This window comes from Perca flavescens, chromosome 24, assembly GCF_004354835.1.
Source record: "Perca flavescens isolate YP-PL-M2 chromosome 24, PFLA_1.0, whole genome shotgun sequence".
Classification (NCBI taxonomy): domain Eukaryota; kingdom Metazoa; phylum Chordata; class Actinopteri; order Perciformes; family Percidae; genus Perca; species Perca flavescens.
The window spans coordinates 2,501,878-2,524,847 of NC_041354.1; the positions used below are offsets into that span (position 1 = coordinate 2,501,878).

Here is a 22,970-nt window from a genome sequence, read left to right on the forward strand (position 1 = left end):
AGTACACCTGAAGCAGACCACTCAACCCTGGTAACATCAAGTAGCATATTAATTCTAGTGGAGCACCTTGGATAAGTGGGGCCCCTGGGCACTACACACTCCGGATATGATCATGAAGTTACTGCATTCGATAACATAATAAAATATACAGTATATCGCTAAGCTGTAAAATTGATTTAAAGATTCCAAGCAGCAAAGACAATCATGTTTTTATAAGGGGAGAAGTTTATTCTGCCTGTAGATGAGAAATCAGCGCTACACACGCCGTCTGTTTGTGTGGAAATTGAAACGAGTTAGTTGAACCATGCAGGTTTTTGCAAAATTGAATTCTTGCAACAATCTGAAAATAACAATCAGTTCAGTTTCTGTGTCTGTATTTAACAGTAGTTAATAATATCTTATATTTTGTCCACACACTGGTAGAATGCTGTATACCTTCACATAAGGCATGTTTGTAGTGTTTTTTAAGACATACAGTATGGACCATTTACTCATTTTAGTGCAGTTTGTTTGTGCAGCATAGGTCATTCAAAACAAATAAATAACAGCACTGAAAGGTCTGACGGTGCAGGTCTCAGTCCTTCTCCAAGTGTACTGTGCCGAGGTGCAGTTTGTCAGGAGCGAGAATGCAATATAAACTCCTATAGTTTGTACTGGACAAACTGTACATCCACTCTTAGAAATAGCCCACACAACACCAAGTTTTCATGGGTAAGAGATGGATGTTGACATCTCATAGCCTAGCCATAGTTCCTCATGTCTGAAAAGCCTGGCACAAGAAAATTAAGTGAGGGCAAATTGAAGACTGCACCACTGATCATTTTCAGCTCTTTCTTCCCTTTGCTCTTAACTGCTCTGAACAGTAGAGCGAGTGAAATACAGGCAAGTGCGTAGTGCTTGCCAAAAGCCAGTTCTCAGTGGGTGCTGGACTCCAACAAGGCTGTTTGTGATTTCCGTGGACAGAATCTCTAGGTGCAGCCAAGGGATGGACAGTTGGGTAACGTCAGGTTAGTAAATGATGTAGTTCTGTTGGCCTAATCAATCTGTGACTTTGCACCGGGGCAAATTTGCAGCAAAATTTGAAGTGGCTGGGATAAGTGTCAGCACCCCTAATTCTAAGGTACTCTGTTAAGAAACGGTGGATTGTTCCCTTCACTTTTGGAGTCAGTTGCACCCTCAAATTGACGAAAATCAGGAGATCAACCGGCAGATTGGTACCGTGTCAGTAGTAGGGCTGAGACAATATGCTTTTGTCCCGATTCAGTTCTTTCATGATACATTGGTGCGATTTCATTTATTGCGATTCTAGAATTATTGTAATTCTATAGTATTGAGTATTGCGATTTTCTTTTCCTTCTTTAATAAAATCAGAAGTTGAATAATACACTTCTAGAGACAATATATCATTAGACATTTCTAAAAACTAATTGTTTTTATGTCAGTGAGTCAGTCTGACATTTATTTCATTTGTGAAGAAGTACATAACAGGTATATTCTGCATTTTCTGCTTTCAATCAGTTTTATTGGAAATGGAGTCGCCGCCAGCAGTACCGTATAAACAGAACATATTTAGGGGAATCATTGACATTTTTTTTTTTTTTAATCACAGTACATATGATTTTTATTTTTATTTTTTTCTCCACCCCTAGTTGGCAGTATTTTCATCCCAGACTGATGTGAGGACAGATTAACTGGATTAAGAAAATAATCCTTTGACCCTCTGGGAGCATTTTACTAAACTGTTGTGACAAAGAGTCAAGTATGAAGGTGAAACTGGATTTGCAAGTTGGTTGACCTTTCAACTAGAAAATTGAAGTCTGGATCACTGATCATATTCAGCTATGACCAAGCTCTGACCATGACCAGAAGAATAGGATACAAGCAGCTGAAATGAGTTTTACAGGGTGACAACTGAAAGAGACTGATTTGCATTGAAAAAAGCCAGTTGATGGGATAATTTGTCCCATTTGAATTAGGATCGCCTAGGGATCGCCCAGGAAGAGGTGGAAGAAGAAGGTGGGGAGAAGGGCATCGGGGCCACTTTCCTTAGCTTGCGAATTGATGGGTGAATGGAGGAATCCATAAAGCTTAGTTTACACAGGGACTCTGTTATTAAGTCCAATGAGAATCCTAATCTGTCTTTAAAAACCACTAATGTTCTTGAAATCAGAAACTGTGCACTCAAATGAAGCAAATACAAAACAGACTGCACCTTTCTCTGGTTTAAGCTTTAAACTAACTGCAGGTACAATCAAACATTTTAAGTGCCTCCTTAGTGTGGTGCACCACTTTCTTTAGATGTCTTTAGTTCCTGGCCATTACCTATGACATTACTCCCAGCTTGAAGAAATTTGCCACACATTGTGGAGCCATTAGGAATGAAAAGTTCTCAAGGGCTGAAACCCCTCTTGGATTTTCTCAGCCTCTGGCCCGATGACCGGGCAGCATGTCGGCTGAGCCTAATCTGACAGGATGCTAATAGATCGGCTAATTAACATAATGTCCACCCATTAGGAGTGGTTAACCTTTGACTCATCACACTGACAGGGATAATAGGAGAAGCAGAAAGAAGCACACAGATGCTTATGCACTGTGAACTCATGATATTTACAAATTATCTCCACACTTCACACGTACGTGTATGGGAGCAGTCGTATCTTTGACTTAAATCTTTTGATACACTCTGACACACATGTCACTGCACCCAATGGTTCAGTCCTTCAACACTATGCTATCAGCTTGGGCCACCATAGACGACAGGAGCACAGAAGCGGTCAGGCGGTGGTCATTCCCCCTTCGCTGAACTATTGTCGCCGTTTCACCCACATCGATGAGCCTAATCCAACCGCTCTCCACAGCCTTGAACTTTGGTTCGCTCCTCTAACCACGCATGGCACACACACACACACACACACACACACACACACACACACACACACACACAAACAAACATGTGTGTCCTCTCCGCTGATCATTCATGATGTCTCATTCCACCTCATTTCCGCAGACCCTTGCTTCTTTCTAATTGAGGCGGCAGCGAATACAATTATGGTGAGAATCATCCCGGACTGATGTGAGGACGGATTAACGGGATTAAGAAAATAATCTGTTGACCCTCTGGCCCCGACACAGTATGAGGCTGGGAAGGCAATTTGAAGCAGAGAGAAGAAGAGATACGGGGGGCTTTAATGAGCGGGATGACGAAAGCCTCTGACCACAGAGAGGCCCGCTTGGCGTGCTGCTGGGGGGATTACTTTCTGCAAGACTCCCTCTACAATCTCCCCCGCATCCATCCCACTGCCCACACACTCACTCCTGCTGTATGGATGTTCAGGAACAGCCCTAAGTATGTGCTAATAAAGGTTGCTGCTTCATAAAAACAGCAACATGTACTGTGTGCTGCGTGAGGAACAGAGCTCAAATATTGAAAGTCTTTAAAGGTCCCATGGCATGAAAATGTCACTTTATGAGGTTTTTTAATATTAATATGAGTTCCCCCAGCCTGCCTATGGTCCCCCAGTGGCTAGAAATGGTGATAGGTGTAAACCGAGCCCTGGGTATCCTGCTCTGCCTTTGATAAAATGAAAGCTCAGATGGGCCGATCTGGAATCTTCTCCTTATGAGGTCATAAGGAGAAAGGTTACCTCCTCTTTCTCTGCTTTGCCCGCCCAGAGAATTTGGCCCACCCATGAGAGAGAGAGACATCATGGCTTTCAAACGAGCAGAGTGGCAGTTGGTCAAGGCCACACCCCCACCCTCCACCTTGCCCCCCCTCTCTCCTCCTCAATAGCTACAGACACAGAAATGGCACATTCTAAGGAAAGCTCATTGTGGGACTGGCTCTAGTGGCTGCACCAAGGCTGAATTTCGGGAAAGAGACTTCAGATACAGTATTAGGGGACCACTGAGGCCTATATAAAAACATCGAAAGAGCACCATGTCATGGGACCTTTTAAGATCAAATGCCTGTTTGAGTAATAGAGGGTCAGACAAAGAGTACATCATTAATAAATACTTACTTTTTTAAATTGTGAATTGAGTTTGCCATCCGATGTAGGCTGACATAAATCATTCTGAATCATTACGGACCCCATGAAATAGACACTTTAATTTTGAGGAAAACTGTCAGTTGCTGGAAAACAACTTCAGTGATGACTTACTGCACAAAAAGGCATAAACAATCACATTGCCTCACCTTAAAGCAGTACTATTTCTTTAACCACTTAACAGTAGGGGAAGCGGAACGAACACAACATTGACATATTATCACCTTATAACGTTGATATGGCTAACAGGTCAGCCAACAGTCAGGCACCGATTTATACACCCAAATGCCAGGTAGTGTCATTAGCTTTGATTTGGAGCCCTGTTTGTGTCCAGAGGTGCAGGTGGTGTTCAATGGGTATACCTGAGCTTTTCTTTGCTGAAAACAGAGAACCAAAACAGTGAAGTTGAATTAGTCGAAAGACGCTAAAATGTTTTGTAGAGCTAAGGGGAACTGCAGAGTAGGCTGATAATTGTCACTGACCCCTTTCACATTACACACAGTCATTTGACCCAATGGTAATAAAAGTATTGATTAGTCCAGCTGTAATTAACATCCCATATACACTCCACAACACACCACAGTAGGTAGTAGATTGTGGAAAAAAGAGAAAATGTGTCATAAATAATGTGTTGGGTTTATGTGTGTGGCTAGAGGTTATAACAGTAAAAGGCCTTTGGAAAAAGTCTTATCCTGTAGTTTTAAAGTGCTACATAATTGATGAGAAGATCCAGACAGCCTAAAGTCCTAATTGTGGTGTTAAATTAATGACCAAATGACCCCATAAACTGTGTAAACAAATGAGTTTTACAGCTCATGTGTGACAAGGGCAACTGACAGACCGTAAAAGTAACTCATGGATGCTTATGTGATACCTGTACATAAAAAATATGCTTAGTTAAGCTGCAAATGTGAACATTATGCACTCTTTTGTGAATACATTTAGAGACAGGTGCATCAAAATGGCCACCATCAGAATACAATGTATGAAGGAAACTGACTTACAGAACATTTTTATTAACAGACAATATTTGGTAACACTTTACTTGAAGGTATCGACATAATCGTGACATGACACTGTCATGACTATGACATGACACGGTCATGAACGTGTCATAAACGTTATAAACAAGTCATAAACGTTTATGACTTCTGTCATTAAGTGTCATTTGTTTTTTGTCATGACAAGTTGACATTGTTTGGGTTGTCTTGATTATGACAACTTGACATTAATCAAAGTGACATTACCAGAGGATGTCTTGGTCATGACAAGTTGACATTACGTTTGTTTGGGATGTCTTTGTAATGACAAGTTGACATTAAACAGGATGACATTACCAGAAGATGTATTTGTCATGACAACTTGACAAAGACATCCACTGGTAATGTCACTTTCATTAATGTCAAGTTGTCATAATCAAGACACCCATGTCTTTTGTCATGACAAAAACCAAATGACACTTGTTTATAACATTTATGACACGTTCATGACAGTGTCATGTCATAGTTATGACAGTGTCATGTCATGATTATGTCGATACCTTCAAGTAAAGTGTTACCCAATATTTCATTCTGACAAGGAATCCTCCAAGTTGTCTTTAGACAGTAAGTGGGATTACCTTTTATCTTTTCTCCTGCAAGTAAAGTATATTTGTAATGTATGTTTACCCTATCCCTCCAGCCCATGGGCCCACCACCTGTGGGAGGAACCGTTGGGGTCGGGTGCGATGCCACATGGGTGGCAGTGAAGGTCAGGGGCCTCGACGGACCAGACCCGGGCGGCAGACGCTGGCTCTGGGGACGTGGAACGTCACCTCTCTGTGGGGGAAGGAGCCGGAACTGGTGCGGGAGGTGGAGCGCTACCGGTTAGATCTGGTGGGGCTTACCTCTACGCACAGTCTCGGTTCTGGAACCATACTCCTGGATAGGGGTTGGACTCTTTTCTTCTCCGGAGTTGCCCAGGGTGTGAGGCGCCGGGCGGGTGTGGGGATACTCACAAGCCCCCGGCTGAGCGCCGCTGTGTTGGAGTTTACCCGGTGGACGAGAGGGTCGCCTCCCACGCCTGCGGGTTGTGGGGGAAAACTCTGACTGTTGTTTGTGCATATGCACCAAACAGGAGTTCGGAGTATTCGGCCTTCTTGGAGACCTTGACTGGAGTCCTGCATGGGGCTCCAGTGGGGGACTCCATTGTTCTGCTGGGGGACTTCAACGCACACGTGGGCAATGATGGAGACACCTGGAGGCGTGATTGGGAGGAACGGCCTCCCTGATCTAAACCAGAGTTGTTGTTTGTTGTTGGACTTCTGTGCTAGTCATGGATTGTCTATAACGAACACCATGTTCGAACATAGGGATGCTCATAAGTGTACCTGGTACCAGAGCACCCTAGGCCGAAGGTCAATGATCGATTTCATAATCGTTTCATCTGATCTGAGGCCGTATGTTTTGGACACTCGGGTGAAGAGAGGGGCAGAGCTGTCAACCGATCACCATCTGGTGGTGAGTTGGGTCAGGGGTGGGGAAGACTCTGGACAGACCTGGTAAGCCCAAGCGTGTAGTGCGGGTAAATTGGGAACGTCTGGAGGAGGCCCCTGTCCGACAGACTTTCAACTCACACCTCCGGCGGAGCTTTTCGTGCATCCCTGTGGAGGCTGGGGGCATTGAACCCGAGTGGACAATGTTCAAAGTTTCCATTGCTGAAGCTGCGGCGAGGAGCTGTGGTCTTAGGATCTTAGGTGCCTCAAGGGGCGGTAACCCACGAACACCGTGGTGGACACCAGTGGTCAGGGAAGCCGTCCGACTGAAGAAGGAGTCCTTCCGGGATATGTTATCTCGGAGGACTCCGGAGGCAGTTGCAGGGTACCGAAGGGCCCGAAGGGCTGCAGCCTCTGCCGTGAAAGAGGCAAAGCAGCGGGTGTGGGAGAAGTTTGGAGAAGACATGGAGAAGGACTTTCGGTCGGCACCAAAGTGTTTCTGGAAAACTGTTCGCCACCTCAGGAGGGGAAGGGAACCATCCAAGCTGTGTACAGTAAGGATGGGACACTGTTGACCTCCACTGAGGAGGTAATAGGGCGGTGGAGGGAGCACTTTGAGGAACTCCTGAATCCGACTAATACGCCCTCTATGTTAGAGGCAGAGCTGGAGGATAACGGGGATTGTCGCCGATTTCCCAGGCGGAAGTCACTGATGTAGTCAAACAACTACACAGTGGCAAAGCCCGGGGATTGATGAGATCCGTCCAGAAATGCTCAAGGCTCTGGGTGTGGAGGGCTGTCCTGGTTGACACGCCTCTTCAACATTGCGTGGAAGTCTGGGACGGTGCCAAAGGAGTGGCAGACTGGGGTGGTGGTTCCTCTTTAAAAAGGGGGGACCAGAGGGTGTGTGCCAATTATAGGGGTATCACACTTCTCAGCCTCCCTGGTAAAGTCTACTCCAAGGTGCTGGAAAGGAGGGTTCGGCCGATAGTCGAACCTCGGGTTGAGGAGGAACAATGCGGATTCCGTCCTGGTCGTGGAACAACGGACCAGCTCTTCACTCGCAAGGATCCTGGAGGGAGCCTGGGAGTATGCCCAACCGGTCTACATGTGTTTTGTGGATTTGGAGAAGGCGTATGACCGGGTCCCCCGGGAGATACTGTGGGAGGTGCTGCGGGAGTATGGGGTGAGGGGTCTCTACTCAGGGCCATCCAATCTCTGTATGACCAAAGTGAGAGCTGTGTCCGGGTTCTCGGTAGTAAGTCGGACTCGTTTCAGGTGAGGGTTGGCCTCCGCCAGGGCTGCGCTTTGTCACCAATCCTGTTTGTAATATTTATGGACAGGATATCGAGGCGTAGTCGGGGTGGGGAGGGGTTGCAGTTTGGTGGGCTGGGGATCTCATCGCTGCTCTTTGCAGATGATGTGGTCCTGATGGCATCATCGGCCTGCGACCTTCAGCACTCACTGGATCGGTTCGCAACCGAGTGTGAAGCGGTTGGGATGAGGATCAGCACCTCTAAATCGGAGGCCATGGTTCTCAGCAGGAAACCGATGGAATGCCTTCTCCAGGTAGGGAATGAGTCCTTACCCCAAGTGAAGGAGTTCAAGTACCTTGGGGTTTTGTTCGCGAGTGAGGGGACAATGGAGCGGGAGATTGGTCGGAGAATCGGCGCAGCGGGTGCGGTATTGCATTCAATCTATCGCACCGTTGTGGCGAAAAGAGAGCTGAGCCAGAAGGCAAAGCTCTCGATCTACCGGTCAGTTTTCGTTCCTACCCTCACCTATGGTCATGAAGGCTGGGTCATGACCGAAAGAACGAGATCCAGGGTACAAGCGGCCGAAATGGGTTTCCTCAGGAGGGTGGCTGGCGTCTCCCTTAGAGATAGGGTGAGAAGCTCAGTCATCCGTGAGGAGCTCGGAGTAGAGCCGCTGCTCCTTTGCGTCGAAAGGAGCCAGTTGAGGTGGTTCGGGCATCTGGTAAGGATGCCCCCTGGGCGCCTCCCTAGGGAGGTGTTCCAGGCACGTCCAGCTGGGAGGAGGCCTCGGGGAAGACCCAGGACTAGGTGGAGGGATTATATCTCCAACCTGGCCTGGGAACGCCTCGGGATCCCCCAGTCGGAGCTGGTTAATGTTGCTCGGGAAAGGGAAGTTTGGGGTCCCCTGCTGGAGCTGCTCCCCCCGCGACCCGACACCGGATAAGCGGACGAAGATGGATGGATGGATGGATGTTAACCTATGACCTGTCAGGTATCATCCAGTAGAAACCCTTTAAATGTAATAGCTGTGATACAGTTGTTGATCTGCGGCACTCTGGATCAATGGACTGAGATTAAAAATGATGTCTTATGGACATTTGATGGGTTTAAGTGATGCTTTTAATTTAAGCTGCAAATCATCTTCCCTTTGCTGTCTCACAGAACTGTCTAATAACGTGAGAATGAAAGGCTTTCCTTCAGAATGAGATTTTCATCCATTGACACCTGTCTTGTACTTTTCAAAGAATGATGAGCGCTTAATGTGCTTGACAAAATTAACATATGTACAGAATGGATGCTCTAAAAGTAATAAGCATTAAATGATAAATCCTTTCAACAATGTTCTTGACTATTTTAGTGCCAAAGGTTCTGTAATTGCAGTCACTGTTTTGCAGTTAAAAAAAAAAAAAGACAATGCCGCTTTTTTCAGTGCAGTTTTACTTGCAAGCTTTACTTGCTGGGTCATATGGAATAAACGTGTTGTACTATATATATCATATCATATGTAGTACAGCAATGCATTGTGATTAGACAAGATGTATTTCCTATTCATTCATAGAAACTTGCCACAAACGCACAGAATCTTTCCACCTGATTATCATTATCCTGACATGAAGCAATCAATAATGCCAATAATGTCCAACCAAATGAGTGCATTGAAACTTCAAATGTAATTTTTGATGATTTATATTATAATAACTATGGTGTAAATTCTGCATACATTCTGTAACAGAGATTCGTAGAGGCTCAATAAGATGTCCCAAGGACATCAACCAACCACTCCAACATGCTATATTAAAAAATGGATGGTAGACATGATGCTATATTATATATTCATCATTCTGTATTGCGTTAGTATTCCCTTCAGTACATTTGAATTTCAACAAAAGCAGTAAAACTAAGTGTACTAATAAATAGGAAGGAAGGAAAACTCTGGAATTCAATCTCTACAGCAGATGTGGCCAGTGCAAAGCCAGCATGACACATTGCCACATTTATGAGAATAAGACTCAGGTTGGAAAATACCTCTTTTTTTTTTTCTCTCAAATGTGTTTTAATTTTTTTGATTGTCACTCTGGCAAAAGTTAGATTGGGAGGCCTTGATCTAACTGATAAGAAAATGTCTATCCACTGGGAATCTGTCTTCCATACTGCCTTATTTTAAAAAGATACTTTTCAGTTGCACAACTGTTCTTTTGAAAATTTGAAAGAGAACTATTTTACCTCTCACCAAAAGGCACTTTGCTTCAAACAAATGTGCAATAGTTGCATAGCAAGAGAGAAAGCCACTAGAGGCGGCACTTCCCACAGGCATCTGTTTGTTGCATACAGCGCTCGCAGACTGTCCAAATACAATTAGCCAGGGGATTTGCAATTGATTCATGTGTGGATAGAAATGTTGAGGAAACAGAGTCGACTCCAAGATATCAGAAGGCGCTTTGCAGATATGGCCATGTGTATTTGGTGAAAGACTGAGAGACAGTGTGTATGCTGTCGGTGGTTTTTTATTACCAAGGGGTTCAGTGATTCTTCTATCTGCTGTCCGCATTGTGTGCTGAGTCAGGAGGCTGTCTTGGGCTTTTTTTCAATCACATCCCGGACAGAGCGACTGGTCACCCCTCTAGGCCAAAAATAGCACCGACTCACACTGTCATTTTCCAAGGCCACATTAAATTTGAGCTGCCATTGTTGTACTTATTGTTTTGTTTCAATGGATTTAGTTTGAATCACTTATTCCCACAAGGAGGGATATTTGTTTTGCAGATGAATCCAAACCCTAGTTTTGTTACGTGTGTAGTTTTGTAAGTAGGTGAAAAGGTGAAACAGAAAAGGTCACAGAAAACAATTTCAAAGGGCAACACTGCAACAGAACTTGCATAACCCTAACATGCAAATTTAGATACTGTACTTTGTGAATATTTCAGCTCAGGCACCATGAAACGACATGCTGAGGTTGACAGTCTGAGCATGCTCTGAAGGGGAGGACCATCTGGAAGTCCCTTCTAGGCTGACAGACGTTCAATTTATCTAAGTCTTCATCACTTTGGCCCATTTACTGTATACACACAACTCTAAGCATGTGTAATTTTTCTGAATCAACATTGTTCCAGTAGCTCTGCTCTGTCATTTGCTTTAAAACATTCATGCACCACATTAATCATAATAATCTTGCTTTTCTTGTGTTGAATATAAAGTGTGTTTTGTGTGTGAGAAGTTGCTGAGGCAGGCTTGTTTGTCACCGCCTCAATTTCACCAAATACACAATGTTTTCTTTTCACTTGAGGGACAAAAAAACACTTAAGGCAATGATGTGCCTAACTCTGTTTGTTTCATGAAAGTGTGCAGCTTACTTCTATACAACATTATAATGCATCGTGCGACATAGTATCGAGGGAGCTGATGTTTTGACTTGCAGTGTACACCCGCTGGCTCGTCACTTTAAGATTAGAGGAATATATTAAAAAAACAATTCCTTTAGGGAGATCTGTAGAGAAACATGTTAATATATTTTGAAAGGCAGAAACGAAGCGTGGTGCATTTTCCCCATCTTTCTGCCATATTACAGGTCGATACTCTATACACATTAGATTCAATATACATGCAATCTACATCAAATCCCAGAAAGAACAGCATGTTAAATTTTTATTTTGACTTTTATGTCAACAGCATTTTCTCATAGAAGAACACAGTCATATTGGAGGAAAATACTTTTCCCCTCATGTGCATGTTTTTAAAGTTTCCCTTTGAAATGTAGTGGAATAGAAATATTATACTAATGCTGAAAATACTATTGTTAAATTCAAATTCCTCAAAGTTGTACTTGCAGTAAGTACTGTGCTGGAGTGAACATACCTACTTTCCACCCCTGCACTGAGCTGTTGAAGAGATTAATGGTCTCTCTATTTTGTGGTATTTGTTGTGATATCCACAGAGGTCACGGTAAGCATCGAGATACTGCAGTGTTTGTGAGTAAGCAGGGCAAGGCACATTTGTTCCGAGTTAATGTGATGAAAGCTATTTGTCCACCACGCAATGACATCTGGGAAAAGACTATGGTTGTCGCTGTGTCAACATCAAACGTTTAATTTTGCCACGGTGTTGTCACATTCTGATGTAGGCGTAATAATCGCGGGTCAAACTGAAACGCTTTGTAATGTAAGTGTGGTGCTACCACTTCTTTACGTCTTTGATTACACTTGAAATGACAATGGGTCTTCATCACTAATTGATGCTGTGACATGTTGAGTGGTTTAAGCTTTACAAACGCCTCAACAATGAATGATCTGTGCATGCGACGCCTTATTTCAGCCATTTTAACAAATCCATTTACCTTGGTTGCTAAGGCAACAGGCTCGCTCAGGTGACAGCGGCGATGACGGAGCTATCACTGACAGTCTGACTTTAAGAGGGGCCACAAGTTTTTCCACTTGGTGCAAAACACTTACTCTTTTTTTCCCCCCTAGCACAAAGGAAGCTGCATTATGCAATACCTTGCAACAGTGAAGTGGCGAATCCATACCAGTGACACTGACTGTGCCTCTAAATACATTTGGGCATACCCTGACAGCAGTGATTATGCTGTATTCATTGAAAGCAAGTGGAAAATGTGCCTTTTAAAGCAATGTAATCATGCAAATTATAGTTTTGGCTGATATATGTACGCTTACCATTCCAAAAGTGTGACGAGTGGCCATGCTCTGTCTCCATCGACTAACGTGTGTAATTTGACCATCACTATGAATGTTGCAATAAGTGGTGGTTTAGTACTGTATCTTTGGACTACTGTGGAACAAAGCACCCAAGGAAACGTACATGAACATGATTAGAAGAAGCACAACAGACCGCTCAGGACCTTCTTGCTGAAAGCAAAAGCTATTTTCTCTATTTTTTCATAAATGCTGAATAGGTAATGTCAAGAATATTTCACAGAGGTTGGATTACGCTGGATTACAAGGTCTCCTTTTGCACCTTCACCGTCCTGCTAACGGGCATGTAGACATTTTACATTACCAGATGACTCAAAGAGCCACACTGTTAAACCAATTCAAACCATAATTGTGCCCTCATGCAAAGCGGGAGCCAATCGTCACCGTAAAAGCTTGTACTTGTTCTGCAGAAGAGAACTTCCTGTTCATTTTCTTTTATAATGATCACACCTTTCGGCAAGGTAGAAACCGGAAGGCTATTAAATGGCTCTTAATGCAGCTGTACTGTAAGAAAAAAAACTATAGTTAAAAGCAACAATGATTGGCTTCTAAAATTGCATCAATTAAAGATAAATTGTTGTAAAAAATAGAAATGAAAATAGAAATCTGCTTTCCAGCCAGACCTCACTGAAAAATTATTGTTGCTCTCTTTTTTCACACCTTCCAAGTTTCCAATTTGACAGCTTGACACAAATTGTACCGCAACGAAATCCTTAGAGCCAACAACTCACCTCTAGATGGCTGTTAGGCAGGTTGCGACTTTTCCTTATCTTCCACTGTTGCCTCATTGCATCAGTCTGTCAGACGACGACTGGGAATTGCAGCCATGGAGCCCTTTTGACATGTGTCCGTTAGAGCACAGCACTATGGGTCAAGTCATGGGCCAAAGATGAGTTGTCCTGAAATAAAACCTGGAGAGAGCCATATGGATGGAAGTCCATCCAGTAATCAAACATGATGTCACATGAGACATCAATGAATAATTTGGATAAAAATACACTTCCCCATTTCCAGCATACATCAGCATAACACACCATATGATTCCCAACTGAGAGAGATTTTAATATAATATTCATTTCTGTTTCCTTGGCAAGGTGGATCAGTGTTTTGTCAATTCATTTGTTCCCAGCAGAGATGCTTGAGAACTCCCTTTTTGACTCCATGTGAGGTGATAATCACTGCCTTCACATATCAAAGTTTGCCAAGGCTTGTGAATATATTCATATTATGTTAAGTTGATAAATCATTTGAGGTGTAATCAGTGTTCTCTGATAGATCAAAATGTATATTATGTAATTTCTATTGAGTATTTAAGTTTCTTAGAGTATTCTAGTTTGTCTGTGTTTGTATGTTAGCTCTGTTATGGACCAATGGCAATCTTTCCAGGATGTTTCTTCTAGAGTTAAACTTTACATTTGGACGCTGTATTTTAAGACTTGGAAGAGATAACAGATTCTAGCAATGCCCTATGGTGTTTAAACCTGCATTTGCTACTTTTTTAGCCACTTAGGGGCAGCAATACAAGCTGTTAACACAACAATGACAGCTTGTCACCTTTTTAAAGTTTATATGGGGAACATGTTAGCAAACAGTTGCCTATTTGCTCATCGAGCAGACATCAAACATTAGCATTCATTTAGAGTTGTGGTTCTGGCCACCTGATAAATGTTAGTCTGTTATTTACTCTCATTTTAGTTCTGTTTTGGTCTCCCATCAGATCCTGAGGGAAATATGTGGCTCTGTAGCTGCAAAGTTATCCACTAATCGCTTTATATGCAAAATGCAAACGTTATTGATTTTCATGATGTAGAGCTTGTTATTAAATGTTTAAATGGACTTGCTCCTCAGCCTTTTGGCAAATACATAAAGAGCTCACAGAGCTTTAGCAGTTCCACCAGAGCAGCTTCAAGTGCCAACTTTTTTTTTTTTTAAGATTATTTTTGGGGCATTTTAGGCCTTTATTGACAGGACAGCTGGAGAAATGAAAGGGGAGAGAGAGGGGGAATGACATGCAGCAAAGGGCCGCAGGCCAGAGTCAAACTTGCTGCATCGAGGAGTAAACCTCTATATATGGGGGTCCGCTCTACCAACTGAGCTATCTGGGCACCCTTCACTTTTCTGCCATTATCTTTATTCCATTATCACTTATAATAACTATTTCTCTTCATTCACTTATCTCCTGAAATGTCAGGGGGAGAGAAGCTCTTTAGAAACCTTTTTGTGAATGACACAGTGAAACATGTAGTCATGTAGGGCAATTTCATAGACGTCGATTGTGCCATTTTTGCCTGGACTTCTGAGATTAATAGGCAGTGCTATTATAGATGGTGGATTCCAGGGGCCCATAGCTGGAAGGGACCCACAAGTATTAGATATGGTCGCCAGAATTTCTAGCTAAATATTTAGGCAACTCTATTTCTGTAGATCTTTTCTTTTCCTTAAGATCTGGCCCTTCCAACTTTACAACATGTTATGAATATTTCAGTGAAGTTGTGAAAAACGTAAACATGTTTGGCTTTTTCCTTCTTGTCTGCTTCTCATCAACAGCTTTCAGCAGTGAGGGTGGAGAGAAGTGGTGCTGAGGTGCGGACGAGGGGGGGGGGGTCCTCAGCGCAGAGAACTCAGTGCTCAGTGAACGAGCGACGAGCGGGAGCGCGCGTATTGGAAGGAAGGGAAGGAAGGAGCTGAGGCAGATCAGTCGCCAGCGGAGCCCCAGACAGCGGATGAACGGAGCCGAGCGTGTGTGTCGCCCTTGTCGTTTTTTACAGCAGCTGAAAGCAGCGTCCGGCGGCCCGAAACCTGCCCGAAAATGATGCTCAAACTCGTCCATCTTCTCGGGCTGCTCGTCTGCGGCAGTCAAGGTAGGGACGCGTGCGTGAGTGCGTGAAACCCTCGAGCTTGGTGACTTTGTGGGGAAGTTAAGTGCATTTTGCCATCGTGATCTGCAGCAGGGTGAGAGAGAGATAGAGAGATATAGAGTAAGAGAGTGGAGTGAGAGAGAGAGAGGGGTGGATTGTTTAACTGGACGTTATTTTGTAGTTGAAGCACGTCTTGCAGGGGCCACAATGCTTTCTTACTGAAAAGGGGGATTATGATGGGGTCCCTTTTTTAGGTTGGGTGAGCTGTTGAGATATAAACACTGTACTCTCCGGACAAAAACTGTTACCTTTATCATTTGACATGGCCTACCTTCGTTGTTTAGGTTCTGCAGGTTGGTTTGGGGTGCTGCATTGTTTTGGTATGAGTATTTTTGTATTTTGCTCTAATCGTAAAAATCTGTGTCTTCCAACTTCAACTGGCCTCATACATGGAGAATCTGTGAATCAAACCTAGGCTATTTGTTTGGACCACCGCCTTTCTCGATTCCTCCTTCTCTCATGTCCACTCGGTCTTGCTGTATAGCCTACTGTATATATTGCACGGTGAAACATCTTCCTCCAGTGTGTGTGCATCTTGTGCGCAGGCTGTGCGTGATAATCCCGAGCCCACGATGCCGTCACACAGTCGGACATGCTTTGGAAAGTTTGGGAATATGAGCTGCATTTTTGACATCAGAGTGACACTTCACCGTTAATTGGGTTTCACGTGCGCGGCGCACCTGATCTGACTGGGATGATTGTCTCTCTGCGCGCGCGCCCGCGTGTGTGTGTGACTTGCACGCGCGGAGGGAAACGAAGATGTTACCTGAGTGACTAGTGCTGCTAGAAACGGCGCTGATTGATAGCGTTTGGTCGCCTTTGGACTTTTTTTTTTTTTCTTTTCTTATGTATGTTGCTTAATAACTGAGTCCTGGTCAGTGAGGCGCGTCGCCGTGTCAACGCGGGCTGAGCCCCGCGTGCACTGCGAAAAATACCCAACTCCTCTAGCTTCAGATTGAGCAGTAATCCATTTCTTGAAGCGAAAAAGTATTTGCTTGCAGGATGAGAATAGCGTATCCCTTTCAGCGCCAACGCACATGCAGAAACTATTTCTGTTTCTGTTGCAACAAGTTAATTTGCATGGACAAGACGGGTTATCTTTTCCCCCGTGGCGAGATTTTTCCAGTTGTTTAAAGAAAACAAAAGGTCTCGAGTTAAAAACAAAGAGTTTTTAGATGGGACATTTTTTGCAGTGTGGCCACACTGGGTTCCTGGCGCACAACGGCAGGTGGGGGTAGAGCGCTGCAAAGTGGTGCCAAGAGTGAAGCCATAAGCCACTGGCCGTTAAAGGATGTTGCATCTTGTTCACTCAGGCTGCTCTTTTTTATTTTATTTTCTTTTTTTTAAGTCTTCAGGGTAGTGGGGTTTAGGGAGCGTGGTAGGTTTAAAGGGTCCCCAAGCAAAAGTGAACTATAGTTTTTACTATACCACAAAACGGGTCTCTCTGACACTACAACAGTCTAATTTTAACACTTGAGGACAGTTGCATATGATTTAAACTCTAAATCAGTAGCCACCTTGCCATGTGGAGACTGGCACCAAACTGCATCAAATGGGAGTCCACCTGATTTAATGTGTTTGTTTTGGTGGTTTGTGGCATGGAAACAGCAGCCGAACATCAATATAACGATTTGAAGCATATAAAGTAAGATGCCTTAGGCCACAGAGACAGTTTGATTATCCTCAACATCTTAAAAGGACTGTAGTTTATTGGCAGTTCATGTTTCCACCATTTAAATCAATACAACACTGCTAGAAACTGCTATTATGATGGAGAGGAAGATGAGAAGGATGGAACATCCCACAGAGGTAAAACAAAGGCCACACTGTTCATAAGCCTTAACTGGAATATCCATTGCTTTGTTACTTTCCTTTTGTTGCAGTAGTATTACATCACCCAACCAACCAATTTACATTCATATCATGCTTTTTATGATAGCAAAGTCCACACAAATTGACCTATTAATACAATGCACAACTTGCTGTAATGTAAATAACAAGGTTGGTTCTGAGGTAAAGGGTGTGTTCTGGAGTAGGATGTTCAATTCTCAGTGTATTTATCAGTGTTGTGCTTTGGAGCTGACACTGAACCATCAGTGAAAGAACCAGAAAAGAGGTTTTAGTGGCTTTCCCCAATTCATGTCTACAGCCTGAGTTTCTGACAGGAGTCAGCGAGGTGCCTTGGCTCCTGCCACACTAACTCTGCAGGTATCCTCTGTTCTACCCCCTCTTGCTCCTGAAGGAAAGCGTTTGCTTTTCAAGTCCCAGCTCACCATCTACCCCTGCATTGAGCATGCATCCTTAAAGCTTTATGTATTTGGCTTTTACTGATGCTTAGTACAATGAATTATGCTTGCTTGGGCTCACCCGGGACTCGCCAATCTGATGTTAAGTGGCGTAATTAAGATATTTCGCTGTATCTCTGGGGGGAAATGTCAGTGGCTCAGGGTTTAAAAGATTTATGCCCATGCGCTTAAGTGTCTCTCATTGCACCCTGAGCCTGGGCTTAAGCATGCGTTTGAGGTTTGCTTACATCCTGTAGATCTGGTTCATGTACATGCTTACATGAGTGAGCATAAATGCAGGGGCTCACGCGCAACATTAATCACCTGGTGAATATTTATAAGGGAAGTGCAGATTCGTTCAGAAATACACATCACTAGTCTTGCAGGAAGAATATTTCTTATGTGTTGTTGCAAAATCTGTACCCTAAAGGTTTCTGCTTTCCTTTATCTCGTACCATGCTCATAACTGGATAGTGGAACAATGCTGCACCCAACTCTTAACACCATGCAACACCAGTCACAAACTCCTATTAAAGACCTGCAAAGCTGTTCACAAAAGAAATGGCCTGTGTCTTGGTCCTGCAAGGTAAAATTGATTGCATCATTTGATTAATAGACTAGGACAGAGAGTCTACATATAGAGAGCCAGTGTATATATGAAAATGGAATCGCCCCCTCAAGGCGGCCGCATATGAGAAATCAATTTAAGGAACGACTAGAGTCAGCAGGCCTCTGAATTGTACAAAGGGCAATCTCGGTGTTATGGATATGCTATTTATTTGCCTGCAAGCTTTTTATTTCTCATGTGTGCCCTTTAGCGCTCAATCCACCCAGTTCAGGCCTAAGCATTGCATTGGTACACTGCATATAAGACAAGGAGGAGAGTGTTATATTCTCAACACCTGGATATATGAGAAAAACACTGCCAAGCATCTGTGCAGCAAGGGTTGTTGTCAGCTTTTTTGAGAATAAAATGGCAGGAAGACCGAAAGGAAATGAGCAGTGGTTTTGAGATATGACGTTGCCATATTTTTCTAACTCCTACGTGCATATGTTCCAGTCTATTTACAAATTCAAAGACTGTAGAACTATTCAATTATTAAAGAGTAGGCTGTGTGACTAAAACTTTGCCCAAATGCCTGGTTTTAGCAGTTCCGGGAAATACATATTCTCTTGAATAAACTAATCTATGCATAACTACAGACCACAAAGAAACAAAACATCCATAAAGAGATTCAAGCCGACTGCAATGAGACTCCTAAAGACCACAAAGAGACTAAATGACCACAAGAGACTCAGCATTACCACCAAGAGACATAAAATAACTACAAAGACACACAAAAAGACACAAACAACTACCCTTTGACATGCCTGTGCCTTAAGGATCTATTGTTTCATAATACGTCCATGGACATAACTACTTTAAGTTAAGAGGTCGTCCTCAAGCTGTGCAGTCATTAGCTCACAGCTCAGTTAACATAGTTTAGTATCAGGGATTAAGAGAACTGTGCTGCAAATATATTCACACTTATTTGAAGATGTATTGTCTATTAATGACACATTTTGGGCTTTAAGTAACAGGCAATAGCAGAGGTACTGAGAAGAGAGATCACATTCCCAACAAAAAGCTTCAGTCGGGGAATATTTGGCTTTTGGTTTTGAAAAACCTTCAGTTATTTGCGATGCATGGAGCAAAAACAGCAGCATGTTCAATAATGCCCTCTGCCAACCTCGGCCTATATTCACTCAGATTACCCACTATTATCGTGGAAGTGACTAATGTACTCCTCGGGGAGTCTCTGCCAACCAGAAGCCAAGAAAATGTAGATACACTAAGCAGTCGGGGTCCTCTAGTAGGAAGAGTTTGGCGTTGCTCATCATATTCTATATTGTGAATCCCAGGAAGGGAACATTGGAAAGGATAGAGCGAGCAGTGAGAGGATTTATACAGAGGGAGGAAGAGATTATATTTAAAAATGCATTCAATTCAAGTGAATCTGATTGCATCTCGTTAAATTGCATTGCTAGAGATTGAATCAAACTCTATGGAGTCTCAATGTGCCAAAATTAATAAAATGTAAGTGAATCCTGTTGAGATGGAATCAAATTAGGCCAGACTGACGTGATTGGAGAAGGCAGCTGCTGCATGTTGCAGTGTACTCGTGTGGGTTTGTCTACTGTTTTACATCAGTTTGGTGCGAGCCAAGCAGGAGACCCTTTGGCTCCTGCTTATATGTGTCCTGCCAGTCTAAATGCCAGTCTAACTAGCAGACTAATAGGCAGAGCCAGGATGCCAGGGCGACAACAGAATCAATGGGCACACTGGCTGACTGACAGATGGAGGGAAGTGGTTTGCATGATCTTCCTCTCTTTCCTGTTGCTCACATTTCTGTAGCTTGTGCGTGGCATGTTCACACACAGCAGCACACCTTTACAGTCTGCCCCTCCATTCTCTCGTGGGACGCAGCACTGTTGGTCTTACTTTTGGGTTTGGGCACCGGCAGGCATGATTAAATGAAGAACACAGGGATGAGAGATATGGCAGGAGTGCTTCAGAACCACTCCAGTTTGGGCTGTGCATTCTGAGTGACCCACTTAGACCGTATTAATAACTACACTGGATGAAGCCTTGGGGTTTGCTTCACAGTGGGCTGATGTGAATCATATGCAAATTGTACATTGCAGTTTTCTATGACATAATACATACATAAACAAAAATACATGGTGGCAGACTGTCGGTTTGTTGGCAGTATTGACTTTAGAAAAACAGTAAAGTATTGTCAGTGGCGTCACCCATAGGATTCTAAAAGGCTCTTTTTCTGGCCATATTTTTAAGCGACAACAATTTAAATGTTATAAATGTCTAAACATCTATGTTTTTGTATGTGAGAGTTTGAATAATTATTCTGTTACCTACTGTCTCTACCATGTCAATACATTTGTCTGGATTTCCAAAGTCTAAAACACTGGAGTATAAAACATGCAAAAACTTGGGTATGGCCTGGAAGTTGCCTGAAAGTAAAGGAGAGACGAGAAACTTTGCAGAAATTGGACAAATAAATTGGTATGGGAAGTGAATTGGTACAGACATAGTTTCTGTAAAAGGCTGCACTGCCGATGCACACCGAGAAATAATAAAACCTCTTTATGAGTCATCATTAAAATGACTTTTTCATGGAAGCAGGCTGATGCACTGCAGCAGGTGAGGTAAAGTGGAGAAGTAACAACACCCTGTCAAATGAAATTTGGACTCAGAAGGCAATAAGATGGACATAGACGGGTGACAGGAATGGGTAGCTGGAAGGCAGATTAACAGGCAGGTGGATGCGCTAACGTTAGGACCCAGATAATGAAGAGGAGCCATCTATTGACAGCCAAAGAACAATATTTTTCAACTTTCTCCTGCTGGATGTGGGCCTTGCGTTGATTGAGCATCAGTTAGTTCTAGCCCACACATGCTGACGAATGTCTATATGGTCTATCACAGTAATTGAGCAAGGTAAAGTAAATGCTAATTGTAGCAATGCTGGCTAGCACACACTAATGAGAGAGTGGTTGCAGGCTTTTGGACACAATGTGAGGAGACGAGCCAGGGAGTGGCCTTTTATCAAGCAATCTGAAATGGGCTCGTGAGCTTGAGTGAAAACCTTTTTGTAGTGAAAATAGCTGCTGTGTAAGGAAAAAGCCTTGGATTCTTTTTAAAGAATATTTTTTGGGGCTTTTTCCCTTTTATTGACAGTGGATAGACTGCAAAGGGGGAGAGAGATGAGGGATGACACGCAGCAAAGGGCAGCGGGTCGGATTCGAACGCGCACCGCTGCGGGACTCAGTCAACATGGGGCAAACGCTCTTACTGGGTGAGCTAGAGGCTGCCCCAAGCCTTGGATTCTTAAGTTTTGTAGGGCCAGGTTTTGAAACTCACTACATTAATGTCAAGTACCAAAAACTAGCATTGGATGTCTGAGTTATAACCTTTTATTTGTTCAGATAGGTCCTGTTAGATATCAAAATAGACACAGTTGCTTGTGTTTGGACAGTGCAACATTTGGTTTTAAAAAGTTGAAACAATGCACCACAAGGTCCATTTGGTAGCTGTTCTAAATCTTTTTGAATTGATACGTTTGTCCAATTGTCATGGATTTGTAGTTCAAATTTCCATTTTATTAAGGACTTCTCGACCATGTTGGCCTTAAAGTAAGAGACGAACTCATTTTTGAGACAGCAGCTAACAAAACAATGGTCCATTGAGTAGTTAATCAGGAGCTTTTGATCATATCACAAAATCCTCCTCGGCAGCTGGATTTTTCCCAGTTGTCATTGCGTTGCATTTCAATGTTCAATGTTTTTTAGGCTTTTTTTGAAAATCAAGGACGTCTCGTCTGTTATCTTATAAATTGAGATTCAGATTTAAAAAGTTCCATAAACACAATGATTGTAATATTCAATCAAACCTTAAAGGAAGATGTGATCCTCATTGCTTTTTAATGTATTTTTAAGCCTTTTTTACTTTTATTTTTGATCGAGATGTGAAAGGAAATGAGTAAAGAGAGACAAAGATCTCCAGCCTTACTCAAACTGTAGCAGCATGATTACATGGTCAGCAGCATCTTATACCCCAAGGCCACCAGGACAACTTGTTTAAAACTTAGATAATAACATCAGAGGCATCAACTGATAAAATCAGCTCTAACATCAAGTGATAGGGAAACTGAAAACTGTGCTGTAGTTAACTAAATGATGTGAACCAGTCTTTTTGTTGGCTGGCATCCACTGCTTTGTACTCTTTTCTCTGTTTGCCTTGCAGTCTGAGTTTTCCTTTGGGCTTACAGTATTACATTATCGTGTGTTGTATTATACCTATCCTATTTCCTTGTATCCATTCATCCATCCATTCAGACATTGGGCTTGTCATTCCTGCTGGTTAATTAAGCCAAATTATGATTGATGGACTCTCAAGTGAATAGCTATGTGGTCCCATTGCTGCCAATCACACCTCACAATGGTCTCCTAAACAGTGGTTGGGACGTAGTCTGCAATGTTGAGGCCATATCCTTGTGTAAACCCCCCCTCTCCCGCTGGTACTTCCCAGCATCAAGATGGCTTCAAGTTGTGCAGTGTCCTTGCAGGGATCTGTTCCGCTGCTCGGAAATGATGCAGAGATCATCTTGAAAAGGGATCCGTCTTCTCAGATTTCGTGCCTGGTGGCCAATAACCTTTTTTTATGGGAGGCAGTACTTGATGAGGAATAGATGAGAGAGAGAGAGAGAGAGAGAGAGTGATGGATGA

At 43.2% G+C, this 22,970-nt stretch overlaps 1 protein-coding gene across 3 annotated transcripts in view; it reads left to right on the forward strand.

The window, feature by feature from the left end:
- LOC114550980 (neural cell adhesion molecule 2) overlaps nt 1-22,970 on the forward strand; it is a 344,160-nt gene that overhangs the window by 70,355 nt on the left and 250,835 nt on the right. For all 3 annotated transcript variants that reach the window (XM_028572034.1, XM_028572035.1, XM_028572036.1), the window contains exon 2: nt 15,029-15,342. In XM_028572034.1, coding sequence (XP_028427835.1) covers nt 15,291-15,342 — 52 coding nt within the window. In that variant the 5' untranslated portion in view covers nt 15,029-15,290. The remainder of the gene's footprint in view (nt 1-15,028; nt 15,343-22,970) is intronic.